The sequence below is a fragment of the Dipodomys merriami genome, unplaced genomic scaffold, assembly GCF_024711535.1.
Source record: "Dipodomys merriami isolate MVZ:Mamm:240054 unplaced genomic scaffold, mDipMer1.0.p SCAF_3, whole genome shotgun sequence".
Classification (NCBI taxonomy): Eukaryota; Metazoa; Chordata; class Mammalia; order Rodentia; family Heteromyidae; genus Dipodomys; species Dipodomys merriami.
The window spans coordinates 99,606,290-99,620,483 of NW_027204492.1; the positions used below are offsets into that span (position 1 = coordinate 99,606,290).

A 14,194-nucleotide genomic window follows, 5' to 3' on the forward strand; every position below is an offset into this window, starting at 1 on the left:
TATGTTTGGGAAATCAGACTGCATGGTTTGAAGTTTATGGTTCTGTTATCTAGCCTGGATAGTTACTCTGTTTGCAACAGTATCATCTGAAGTCGTTTCAGATCTTCTTTTCATTTTTTTAAGGTACTTAATGGCATTAGTCTATTCCTAGCACTTGACCAGTTGTTAATGTATGTGGCCATGTCAACTGGTGAATCAGTGTAGAAATAGTTTTAGTTAAAGGGCTACTTGAAATGTTTATGCTGGCTGGTGCCAGTGACTCACACCCATTATCCTAGCTACTCAGGAGGCTGAGAGATAAGGATCACAGTTCAAAATCAGCCTGGGCAGAGAAGACTTTATATCCAATAAACACAAAAAGATGGAAATGGTTCTGTGGCTCAAGTGGTAGAGCACTAGCCTTGAGCATGAAGAGGCTCAGGGACAGTGCACAAGTCAAGAGTTCAAGTCTCAGGATCAGAAAGAAGAAAAGAAATGTTTATTCTGCCACCTCATTTTCCTATTAGTGGTCTTCATTGACTTTTTACTTCAGAAAATATGTACTTATGAGTGCCTGAATCTAGTTAAAGTTAAACCAACTCTTTAACTTCATGAGTGTCTTTATATTATTATTATAAAAGTGATATATAGAGGGATTACAGTTACATAAATCAGGTAATGAGTACATTTCTTTTGGGACAATGTCACCCTCATAAATGTTCTTGAAATTCATCTCACTTACATTGTAGCCTATCTTTTATATCTCCAAAAATTATCTGGTACAAAAAAATAATTCCCTGGTTAAAACACATACAAAGCCTTTGCATTTTTCTTTAGACAATTTTTTATATTATTGAAGTTTTGGTTTATGGAATGATAAAACTTTACCTATCTGGGGTCCAAATTTCTCAGAGTTTTATGATTTTTAAAAAATATTAAAAAAAGAAGTATTTTATGCCATAAAATACTTATTATGAAATAATAAAAAATTAAAATATTTTAAAAATATTACCATATCATGCAGAATTTACCTCTCAAAAACATATTTTCAACAGAGTCAAATCTTGTACTGAGCCAATTCCTGGTTTTCATTTGAGATTTATTTGACATTTATTTATGGCAGATGGATTGAGTTATTGGAGAAATACCAATAGCCAACATTTACTGAACATTTACTACAACACTGCAACACAACAACGTTATGAGATACTCCTCTTGCTTTTATGTCACAAATGATGATATTGAAGGTCAAAGAAGATTGATAACTTGTCCATGGTTACTAAGCTAGTGAATGTTGAAACCCAGATTCAATGCAAGCATTCTCATTCAAGAACCTGTGGTCATCACTAGAAAAGGCAAGGCATTTTCAGAGGCAATAACAGAAAATCACCACATGGCCTGCAACAAAACTTACCTGCAGAACACTTAACTAATGCTGAGAAGTTTCTGGGGCAACACTAGGAGAAGTCTTGACTATCATGTTATCAGCAGATTTAAACTTCATTCAATTTGTTTTTATTACATTTATAAGGCTCCTGAGCAGGTAAATAATACAATAAAAGAAATGTTTGGGCTCAGATGGTCCTGTTTACTGTATACATCATGGACTTGGGGTTTGTAAGGAAGGAGATTATATATATATATATATATATATATATATATATATATATATGTCTGGAAGTTATTACTTATCATGTGTGAGAACACATACATGATAGAAAAATATTTGCACTGATGACTGAGAAAATCAATTTATAAAACTAGGAAAGTTTATTACAAGACTTTTGAAAGAAAGATAATGATGGCAGTTCTATACATGCTGAATTTTATGTAAGAAATGGTAGGCTATTGGAAAGTCTAGATTGTGGTTCAATTGTGAGGTAACAGATAAAGACAGCAATTTGCCAAAGTCAACTATTTGAGAGACAAGAAAATTATAACTAATTGACTGAAGAAAAGTATATGTTGTTATTGAAAAAGCATTTGGGGAAGGATATAGAATCCCAAATTCTGAGCCTTTAAATTTACTGTATTTGAGTCTAGGGAGAGAAGATGAGCTAGAAAAGCAGGTAGAGCAAAACAGGGCAATCTTACCATGTTATTTTGATATCAAGTGTTCAATAAGAGTTATAAACATCATCACATATGCAGGAAGTTGTCTTTAACATACAGTCGCCTTTATTAATTGCCAGCAATTTGAACTAGACTTCAATGAAACAAAACACCATCCAATTGTTATTACATAGCTAGAATGCTAAAGGATACTAATCATATTATGTTTGCTTTCCTCCAAATTTTATATGATTTTGAGCTATAAAGTGCTAATAATAGAAACATGAATACCATTTGTGTATTTCTGTTACTCATAATAATTCACAAAACTATAATATTTTTTGTGCCTATTCTGAGACTTGAACTCAGGGCTTTGTGCTCTTTCTTGGCTTTTCCCCTCAAGGCTGGTGCTCTATTCTTTGATCTACACTTTCACTTCTAGCTTTTTGCTCATTAATTGCTGACAAGAATCTGACACATTTGGCAGCCTGGGCTGACTTTAAGCTGTGATTCTCAGACCTTAGTCTGAGTACAGGCATGAACCTCTGATTTCTTGCTATTATGATACTTCAAATAACATATGATCACTAATGTTTCAAAAGTAGTACTATAAAAAGTCACTTTTTAAATTGTGAGATATATAGAATTGGCTAGAATTTGTGTATTTATATTGTATGTCCAGATGAATGTTATTTGATTATTCAAGTTTTTATTAGTTGCAGACTACTTTTAGATATTTTATTTGCCTTTGAATACTCATCCTTACTGCCTTCAGAAACTTTCATCTAGTAAAGACAGAGTCAATCTGTAGCAGCACAGAATGTGACCAGGAAATAATAGGTAGGGACCTATATTAATAGGATGCTGAATGCAATTATCCTGGGTTTAGGTCACTGGGGGTTGTTCCTGAATTGATTTATAAAGTGAAATAGCCCTAAAGGAAACCAGATTTTGTATGTCATCAGTTGATTTGGAAAAGTTCTCAGGTATAAAATAATTTCTACGTTTTAATGGGAGAAAAAATACAACATAAAGAGTAAAAGAGGTATTTTAACACAACATTAATGATTAAGGGCTATCTACTTGTTGGGTCATTTTATTTTCAATATCTTCTCATTCACCATTCCTTTTCAAATGTTTCATTTAGAAAATCAAAGGATTTTAAAGGTTTTTGAGACTCTGGTCTCAACATATCAAATATTAAACTTAAGGAATCTGTAATGCTTGTAAGGTTCGAAAACATATTCAGATACCTTATGTCTAATAATCTGTATCCATTTGTATGAATTTACAGCATCTAAGAAAACATTCCTGTAGCAAGCTAATGGCATTGTTTATCTTAGGAGGGCATGCCTGCCAATTCTGCCATGCTAAAAAATGTCATTTACATTATCTGAGCACATTGCTGTGTAATTTTTCTAAAGATAAGGCAACAATTTAATATTTCTACCTGTTTACTATTATTTGATGAGTGAGGCAATTTTTGATAAGGCGTATTTACTCAAATGGTATTTATATCAGAATATTTAAAATAAGATTGAAGTTGACTTCAGAATATTAAAAATTAACCCAGTCAGATATATGTAAATTAACTTTTTTGATACCACAGAATGATGAATTGCATTATCTTTCATATAGGTTCTGCTCTAGTGATGTTAAGTATTTGTCCTTATTTGCATCCTGAAGTATTCGCCCAGTTGTATTTGAAACTTTCATAAAATATAATATTGAAACATAATGCATGCTATTAGTTTAGCAACAGGAGGTTGAATAAATGTACTTTTTTAGTTTGTGTTTCTAATAAAAAAGTAATTTTGATTTAAATTAGCGCTATCTTTTTTTTTAGGCCTCCATTCCTTTGAAGGAATTGGAGCAGTTTAACTCAGATATACAAAAATTGCTTGAACCACTGGAGGCTGAAATACAGCAGGGGGTGAATCTGAAAGAGGAAGACTTCAATAAAGATATGGTAAATTAGTTGTGATAAAAGTGTGAATGAACTAGGAGTGAAAATGAGTAAATATTTGGAAAGAAATTAAATAACTCGTCTCCAACTGAATTCTCACAATGTGCTTTGCACAGTGATTGTTAGGGATGCAAAGAATTCTTCTTGATGTTTTATTACAAATGTCAAATCATGATGGTGCGGTCATCTAAGAGGACTCCCAGAACCTGAATAAATAGTTCAACTTTGTTTTTATCTATGCTATCTTTAAATTCAGAGAGCAAAAAAATGTAATAAAAATAGTCAATCAGAAAATAAAGTAGAAATTTAATAAGAAATTTAACTATCATAGGTATCTGTTAGTGTGTGTGAATCAGGATTTGGGTTATAGAAATTGAAATTTTTCACACCAGGTAAACAGTGCTTATTAAAGTTTTCCACAAAGTATTTTTTTAGTAAAACATCGAGTAAATAGTACAATTAATGTCTAAAATACTTATGAATTCATGCTGCTTATTTCATGAGAGTAAAGAATGAGCTATAAGTTAACATTCTCCTTCAACCTCATTTAACCTCAAAATAGCACTCATATTTCTCTCTGGCTTGAATATTTCTGCATCACATCCCTATTCACTGATTTCTTTATTCTCCTTTCAACCTTTCCACAATTTCTTTATTCCTCCATCACTGCCATTACCCAAGTGGCGTTCTTAACCTTTATCTGTATCTTGGTAGAGATTTTAAGGGATTTATTAATGTTAGACACTACACAGACAATACTTAAAACAACCTGAGATTATTCAGCATGAGAAGTAATACAAAAGATAATTCTACTCACCCCTCTTGGTTGCAACCGGTGTCAATTCTGACTTCCTGAAACTCATTTTTCCCTTTTATGGGGGTTGGTGGCCTTGCCAACTCAGCTCATGGAAAGAAAGGCAAGAAGCTGAATACCATCTACCTCTACTTCCTCTTAAAGAAGAAAGCAGAGAGCATCAAAGTGAAAAAGTGCTGTTTACCTCTTGGACTAACCACCAACCCTGCCCTAGAGGCCTTACCTGGTTAAAATTAATGAAATGGGTTTTTCTGTATCAGTGGGGTTTTTTTGTTTTTTGTTTTGTTTTGTTTTTATCTTAACCCTAGAAAATACTGCAGACTTTTAAAAGGCATATTAAAATAAGTTCTTTGATAGATTATAAATCTACTCCTATGTTTCACATTTAATTAATTATTAATAAACAAATCTCAGGAAAATTTTCATTTCTTTTATACAAAATGAACAGGTCTTTGTGTAATGAAGTTTAAGCATAGATTGTATATGTAACTATATTACTTCTAATACTATAAAAGTAATACACATATATACATTTATGTAAATAAAAGTAGTCATTTATCCTTAGCACATGAATGAATATACCACACATACCATTGTGTGATGAACTTCCTTAATAGAAAGACTACATATCTCAAACTGAAATATAAAAAACCTGAGATGAAAAATCCAAGTATATGACAATGGTACTTACTCAAATCATTTTATTTCTAAGTAAGTATAATGAAAAATATTTTTTTCTTGAGGTATCAAAGAACAAAATGGACAATTTTGGACAAAATGGATAAAATTGAATAAATTTGAATATACTTTCCCATCTATATTCAGTATTTATGTGGTCTAATTTATTTAAAATGAACATAAGTGACATATGGTAGGCATTAATTCATTGCAATACTTGACAGCAATTTTAGCACATCATTTTTGTTAATACACCATGTCCTCAATTTTGATATTTAACTTGGAAATATAAAGCAAATATTACTATATAAAATTTGATTACATTTGAAACAATACTAACATGGTAATATTTTAACACTGTTACCATTTCATAGAAACAGATACACTTCCATATCCCCAATGGATCAGTTAACACTGTAGTTGAAAAAATTAATTACTTCTCTGAACCTTTGACATTCTAAAACTGTTCTAAAAGTCAAAGCCAAACAATGTTTTTACAATAATTCCCAACTTAACTGATGATAAAATTCCTTCTTTCCCCATCTTCATGCACATGCCCCTAAAATGTGTTCTTTATAATGGATAGGAGGATGCTTCCTTCTTTTCCATTGAAAGTACTAAATATATTTTAAAAATTAGCCTGGTATCATATAATAACATTTCCTGAGATTTGAAATTGGATTTTGTGTGTGTTTAAATAATATGTTTTATTATGTTAACAATGTACAGCTTTTTTAAAACCAAAATGAAGACTGTACTTGTTGTTTTTAATCAGAGTGAAGACAATGAGGGTACTGTTAAAGAATTGTTGCAAAGAGGAGACAACTTACAACAAAGAATCACAGATGAGAGAAAGCGAGAGGAAATAAAGATAAAACAGCAGCTGTTACAGACAAAACATAATGCTCTCAAGGTATTAGAGCTAAAATTATAATATGCCTTGCCTGTGGTTTTGCTTTTGTATGTAGGGTAAAATATATTATGCATAAATAAAATCTGCTGAAGAGTCTTAGTCAACAAAAAAATCACTATTTTCCCTTCAATATATGTATTTTAACATTTTTATGTGTCTTTTGGTTTTGAGAGGTGTCTCACTTAAAAGTTTATTTTTTGTTGTACAGATTTTTAGGAATAATATTAGAAGGTGTCAAAATACATCACACATTTACATACTATATATTATGTTTTTTTTCAACTATTTTGTTTGTGCTGAAAAACTACCCTAATGGCCAGAATAACCAATCCATATTTTTCCTCTGTTTTTACTTCCTTTCATCAATTTCATTTATAATAGGTCTGGATTTTTGCTAATGTGATCCTTGATTAATAAGGCCTGGATTTTTAAAATAAACATTTTTTCCTGCTTTTAAAGTCATTCTTTGCAACTAACTAAACATCTGCAAGAGTTTAATTTCTTTTATATAGGAATCCTCAAAACCATTTGTCATTCCATCGAACATGAACTATCCCTTTATATTAAGCAAGGATAGCATATGTCTTCGAGTACCCACATGAGTCATCGGGATCTTAAAGGAAGAACAGAATAAACTATGCTATCTAGACAGTTCTTGAGATCCTCTCTGGACATGTGAAAAGATCTGTGAAATAACACTTCTGTATGTGTAAATGCTTTGCAATATTCACTATTTGCATGCCTGGCTGATTTTCTAATGCTGTTAATTGCCAAGCTTTTCATTGTAAATCATTCTTTTGGAGCTATGGAGCTGTGTAGGTAGATCCACCTACTAGGTGATGGAGTCTGCTTTCTATATGCAAATAAGAAGATAAACCTTTTTCCCTATAGTCAACCAAATAAACACTGCTGAGAATGTAATTACACAATATTGTGCCTGCCAGGAATCCACAAGGAAAGTCTAATTGGCCAGCAGGTGTTCTGAAGATAACTGCTGATATATATAGTAAATAGAAAAGACCTGTTCCTTGAGTGGAGTACAAAAGCAAACCATAATGTATATTTTTTTAAATCAGAAAGCTGTGTAATCCATACTCTTCTGACTGTGATCAAGCCTGTGGAAGCATTTGCATTAGTCATATATCTCTCCTACTGAACAGCACTTTTTTATGATTATCTGGGACACACTTAAAATAATCTGTGTGATATCTGTAAATATTTATACGTATTACACATCACCTTTCTTAGCAAGAAAAAAAGGATTCATACTTAGGACCAACGAACTGCTTTTCTTGACAATGATATGAGTTGAATCATGAGTAAGGCATGGTTCAACTCTTATTCACATAGCTGTATCATAATACCTTTGAAAAAAGCAGCATTCTGTCTATCTCAGCCCAGACAGTTATTACCTCCACAGGAGATTTAGAAATGCTACAATGAAGAATAAACTGCAGTAAATTTTATAGTCCAATTTTTAGCAAAATGGAGACTGAACTCTAGATCATTCTGGCAAAATACTATGTTTCAAGTGATTAATTGCCAAACCAATATATAACACCAAATTCAGTTATTGTGTTAAACTGGTAATTAGTTACAATTCTAGTTGGTATGAAGTAATTAAAAGGTCAGAATGAATTTTCAGCCATTCTTTGTTATTATTTATTTTTACTCCAGATAAATTTCTATATGAGATCCTAATTGTTAACTCTTTAAAGAAATGAAAGGTGTGGACAGACCCTTTATGTTCCCAAAAGTTAGAAAATGGCATTTCAACTAATTCTATTGATTAGGAAACCAGTTGAACATTCTTGTAGTAGCAAGATGATTGATTTTTCCTACTTTCTTAATTATTTAAATCATTCTCCTATATTTATCTCATTAAGTTGATTTAAAGCCACACCTTTTCTTTTCTCTTTTTTAATGTAGTTGTTCTTACATTTGGAAAATCATTTAGCTTAGTAAGTTTTGTAACCCTTGAATTAAAAGTGTTTTTCTAATATTTAAAGAGTTTTTTTGAATACTCCCAGCTATATGAACAAAGTGGATATATCTATATAGCTTTGCACAGTTTAATTTAAATGGCTTCTTATTTGTTGTTGTGCCAGTACTGGGTCTTGAACTCAAGGTCTCATACTGTTGCATTGATTTTTAGCTCAAAGCTGGTACTCTACCATTGAGCCATACATCTCCTTTGGGCTTTTTGCTGGTTAATTGGAGTGAAGAGTATCCCATATTTGTCTGCATGTACTAGCTTCATATGGAAACAGGATCCTTAGATCTCAACTTCTGAGTTGCTAGCATTACAGTTATGAGCCAACAGTGTTAAGCTGACGTGTATTTTTAATCACACGATATTAAGAGCCTAACTCATACAAGCATTTCCAAAACCATGAAAATATGTTGTCTATATAAACTTAACTTTGTTGATGAGCTTAGTATTGAACATATAAATTTTGCAACTATATATATTTTAAGAATCAAATATGGACCATTTTTTATAATTACCTAGATTAGACCACTGTATTCATGTACTAAACTATTACATAGACTACACAATAACTTAGTGAATTCATTACGACTCAATAAAATATGACAGCATTCTAAGCAAGTTTGAACATGCCAGAAGAAAATATGTTGTGATGTGTTGTTTAGTTTTCTTTGCTTCTGTTTATTGGTCTTAACACTTAATGCATAATTTAATCATTTATTTATATCTTATGTATTTCAAATGATTTAAACAAAAATGTGAAGGACTCAAAGTATTTTCATAAATAACTAGCCAGAAATATACTATACATATATGTATTGATATGTTAATAATATCTGCACCATGAACAGGATTTGAGGTCTCAAAGAAGAAAAAAGGCTCTAGAAATTTCTCATCAGTGGTATCAGTACAAGAGGCAGGCTGATGATCTCCTGAAATGCTTGGATGACATTGAGAAAAAATTAGCCAGTCTACCTGAACCCAGAGATGAAAGGAAAATAAAGGTAATGTTGTTTTAGAATGTCAATACTAGATCTTACTGCTAGAGTTTAACTACTTTAACTTAACATGTGAGGATCCTGTTTAAAATATTTGTGTTCTTGTTTCCTCTATTAATGTTCTCTTTGATTTGATGCATTTCTTTGTATTGTGTTTTGTTGTAAATGTATTACGTGTTATTCAATTGACAATATTGTTAAATGAATAAAATGTTTTGCTTTTAGAATGTGTACAATGAAATTAAGAAATGTTATGTGTTTTCTGGTAAAATTGTAATTGACTCTGTGTATCTTTGTTCCAGATGAACTAATGACTTATCGGTATATGGACGACTTCTTTCTCATGTTAGCACATTCATTTCATCAGAGCATCTTCATACATCACTGTCAAATTTCAATAGATTATTTGCATATTGTCTGAAGATGTTTTTTTGTTATTACTTTACACTTTTTATTTTGCTTCATTTTGTGTTGAGTGCCTCAGTCCTTGAAAGACTTAGTTCCTTGACCTCTAAACTATATTCTATCTGGAGAGTTCCAAATAAATAAGGACTAATTACTCCAACTTGGGTCAACCCCTAAACCAGCAGAGGAATTCAGTAGAGGGAAAAATGTTAGCTCAATATGAATTACTATTTTAATTAGAATGTCTGAAACTGAGCATTCAGATGATACCTGAAATAATATTTAGATTATCGGGGGAGGATGACACGGACACCTTCCATTCTTATACACTTTGGAAGATGACAATGAAGGACCAATAGCCTTTGAAATTTCTCGGACAGATATTTGCTGCTTATAGGTCGGTTGATGTGGTTAGCTAACTGCCCTGGGCCCTGTATTGGTTTTGCTTACTAGGAAATTGATCGGGAATTGCAGAAGAAGAAAGAGGAGCTGAATGCAGTACGTAGGCAAGCTGAGGGCTTGTCTGAGGATGGGGCCGCAATGGCAGTGGAGCCAACTCAGATCCAGCTCAGCAAGCGCTGGCGGGAAATTGAGAGCAAATGTGCTCAGTTTCGAAGACTCAACTTTGCACAAATTGTGAGTTGTTATTGGCAAACCCACATAAGTATTTGCATCTACTGCTCTATTAACAGCGGCCTACTAACAGCAACATGAAAACTCTGGGTTCAATTTCAAACTTCTAGTTGTGCATTCTGAAAATGAGTAGTTTCCCTCACTTTGGGCTTCTATAACACTAGAGCTTAATTTTGAAGAGTAAAGACCTATGGAAACAGTAGCTGATAGGAAAATCTCCCTCATCAAAAATGAAAACACATCTTAATTTTTTTTTGCTGCATCATTTTTCATGACATTGGCAATGTGAATTTGTCAATTTACCATACATTTACTTTACTTCTGTGTCTAATCCAGAAATCTGTACTGCTTTCCTGAGATCATCCCATGCTAATTTTACTTTCTTCCTGTATACACAGTAAATAATAAATATGATGTGAAACAGCTTCTTATGTCAATCTACAAAGTGCCTTACCTCACTGACTGAAAGAATAACAGTTTTATCTTTATACCTGGCTTAACTATTTAGTGAGTCACAGTGTCTCTTAGAAGAATTGGATGTCCAGTAAGTTGCAAATCAACAGCAGACTGAATATCAACTAATGGCATTAGCCAAAGACAGAAAAATGTTCATTTTAAACAACTGAATGGAAGGTTTATGGTTTATTCTTTAAAGACACTTCAAAATTGTGTGTTCTTATTTTTTTAAATATGTAATTGGGCATAAACTAGATTCATGGCTTTTTTTGTTCCTATTTCAAGTTCTCCTAAGGTAAGAGGAATGGCTACCATCTGTAATTATCCAAGAATGTGCTCCTCACAAAACCAGGATGTAAGCATCTGGAAAATTAAAAAACAAAACAAAACAAAAACAACTATACTCATTTTAGGTTGAATTATATGAAACAGTTATTCAACCATTTTGCCTTATGCAAATACAACTGCATTTGGTTTGGCCTACTTATGAGACTATATAGGAAATTCTTTTGTGGTATTTTTTATTGCCTTTTATACAATGTTTATATTTTATAAATTTTAGGTATATTGTAAATATACCTAAAATTAACTATCTTAGAAACACATAAGGGGAAATAAGCTGCATATTATTAGTTCCTTTTTACATTTTTAAGAAAATTCATGAATACAAAGTCCAATGCTCTGAAGTTTAATAGGAGCTGAATATCCTGAGCAAATTGAAGAAAAAAACCACAAGAAATGTTAGCTATATGTTATACTTTATGTCTATTTCTAACTGCTTGAACATTTCAGCCTATTATCCTTCATATTAGTTCTTAGGAATATAACATATCATAAATCATTCAGAAATCCTGTGTCTGCACATACAAAATGAAATGAAAGATTAAGGCATAAGGAAAATACTAGTAAAATGATTTTGCCTTGATTTAATAGGATATTTACAAGGAAGTCATTTGTTTTGAATTTTAACTCAATTCCTCATTTCATTTTTTTTTCTTTCTTGACATACCCAATATACAGGATTAAAATCTGTTACATTCTACTTAATTACTAATGCTTTACAATTAAACAGACACAGGATCCAAACTCTCCATAAACCATCATATGTTCTTTTACTGAGTAGACTCTCAGCAAATATTTTTTTAAAACACAATAATTGTATGAAATAATAAACTATGTGAATCTGTATAATTTTAAAATAAATTATAGATAAATACTAAGATATATTTTCCTCATAAAACAGTCTCAACTTTTATATATGAAACAGTTAAGCCTCAAGTTTGGGTGAGGACTATTTTTATGTTAATATTAGGTTGTATATCATAGCAGAAACAGAATATATATGAATTACAATCAAATTATTATTGTTTTATATGAGATTTGATTTTAGTTAGAACTGAATTAAGATAGAATGCAGGTAGATAGGGAGATCTGTAGTTGCATTAATAATCACATAAACAACTACAAATTGCAACATCTAAGATGCTTTTTATACTTTATACTTCACTCATTGCTAATATATTTTAAAAACTTATTTCACTGTGACTACTAGAGATTTCTTTTCCACTATTTTGTCAATGGAGTCATCTATGAGATCCACAAGCAAACAGCCTCTTGTGAATTTGTGTTTGTAATAATGCTAACATGGTCCTGATAGTGTACAGATTATCATAGCATTCTTCACTATTTGTCACATTTTGATTTCTCCTAAATGTCTCTTCCTATTCTTTCTAGATACAAAGCCTAGATTTGTAGCTAGTCTTTCACATCGTGACTGCAGCAATGGTAGTTAATAAAAAAATAAAAATTAAAAGTCACACCTGTGATCCCAGCTACTCAGGAGGCTGAGATCTGAGGATCACGGTTCAAAGCCATCTCTGGCAGGAAAGTCTGTGAAACTCGTAGCTCCAATAAACCACCATAAAACCAGAAGTGGCGCTATGGCTCAAGTGGTAAAGAGCTTGCCTTGAGCTGAAATGCTGAGGGACAGAGCCAAGGCCCCATGACCAACCAAAAAAAAAAAAAAAAAAGAGTGATGTGCTTAGCATTTGAGAGCTGAGTTTACAATGAGAGCTTAGTTTTCCTTCTTTCAGGGATACAGATTCAGAAATTTGGCTAAGCACTAGAAATTGAATGCTCTTAGGGGACTAAGTCCATATTAATGTTATACGTGGATTTAGTGAAATACAAAAAGAACTTGGATTTTGTCTAAGGAAATCTTGATGCCAGGCAAGAGTACAGACAAATGGAGAGAAGACTATATCTTCAAATGTTGGTTCTCCTGGCAAAACAAAACAAAACAAAACAAAAACGGACACAATAAAGAACGAACAACAGAGTGGGGGAAAACAGGTAAATGTTCCTACATATGCTTAATATAAGAAAACTCTTGCCCACCATTTTTATTCATTTTTGGCTGGTTTTAGATACTCAAGAGTGAGTGCTAGCTGTAAACTGAACTTAAGGAAGTATTCTTCAGGTTGTATCACCACAGCAGTGTGGGCTAGTAGAAAAAACATGGCCTAGAAGGAATCCAGCACTGAAACAGGCATATTATCTTTTAAAGCATATGATGTTTATGCGCGCTTAACAGAATGAGGCTTGCTATATCCCATTTATCTTAAAGATTATCAACAAGAAATATGTGATATTTTGAACAAGATAAATTACAAGTTGCGTACTATAATCCATGGACACATAGTCTTGTCTAGGTTTAGAGAATAATTGTAGGAATCCCTGCAATGCTGGTGACTATCAATAAGGGCATGATTCCTCATAAATTTGCTGACAGAGCTCCATCTGAATTTTTGTCTTCTATTTTAGGTAAAGAATAAGCTAAGAATAAAAAATAAAGTCTCTTAAACTTCTAGAAAACAATGTGTGTTTTTAGTAAGCTTAATGTAGTATTTGGACATTAAACTCAGCCCAAGTAAACACAATGAAAAGGTTGCACAATAAGGATACCATCAAAATCAGAGGCTTCCTTGGAATTCCTAAACAAAATAAAATATCAGACTAAATAAGAAGACTTGTGAAAAGTCACCATTTTATAAATAATAATTGCAGATAATAAATGAATAATGTGTGTACACAATAATGAAAAAATACGAGGGAAGTCTAAACGGACATGAAAGAAAATACTTTTTAATGTTTAAATACAATAAAGCACAGAAGGTATTTTCCTAATAAAGACAGGCAATGTTGAAAAAAATTAACAAGAAGTCTTGTGAAAAATGATCTAGAAATAATACAATAGTTTGAAACAAATGTCTATTTCAAAAGCAGATTTATAGTAGAAAAATATATGAAC

The 14,194-nt window shown here is 32.0% G+C and overlaps 1 protein-coding gene across 9 annotated transcripts in view; it reads left to right on the plus strand.

Annotated features, from left to right (window-relative positions):
• Dmd (dystrophin) overlaps nucleotides 1-14,194 on the plus strand; it is a 2,040,854-nt gene that overhangs the window by 853,692 nt on the left and 1,172,968 nt on the right. For all 9 annotated transcript variants that reach the window (XM_070040660.1, XM_070040663.1, XM_070040664.1 and 6 more), the window contains 4 exons: nucleotides 3,878-4,000; nucleotides 6,265-6,402; nucleotides 9,244-9,396; nucleotides 10,249-10,431. In XM_070040660.1, the coding sequence (XP_069896761.1) occupies nucleotides 3,878-4,000; nucleotides 6,265-6,402; nucleotides 9,244-9,396; nucleotides 10,249-10,431 (597 nt within the window). The remainder of the gene's footprint in view (nucleotides 1-3,877; nucleotides 4,001-6,264; nucleotides 6,403-9,243; nucleotides 9,397-10,248; nucleotides 10,432-14,194) is intronic.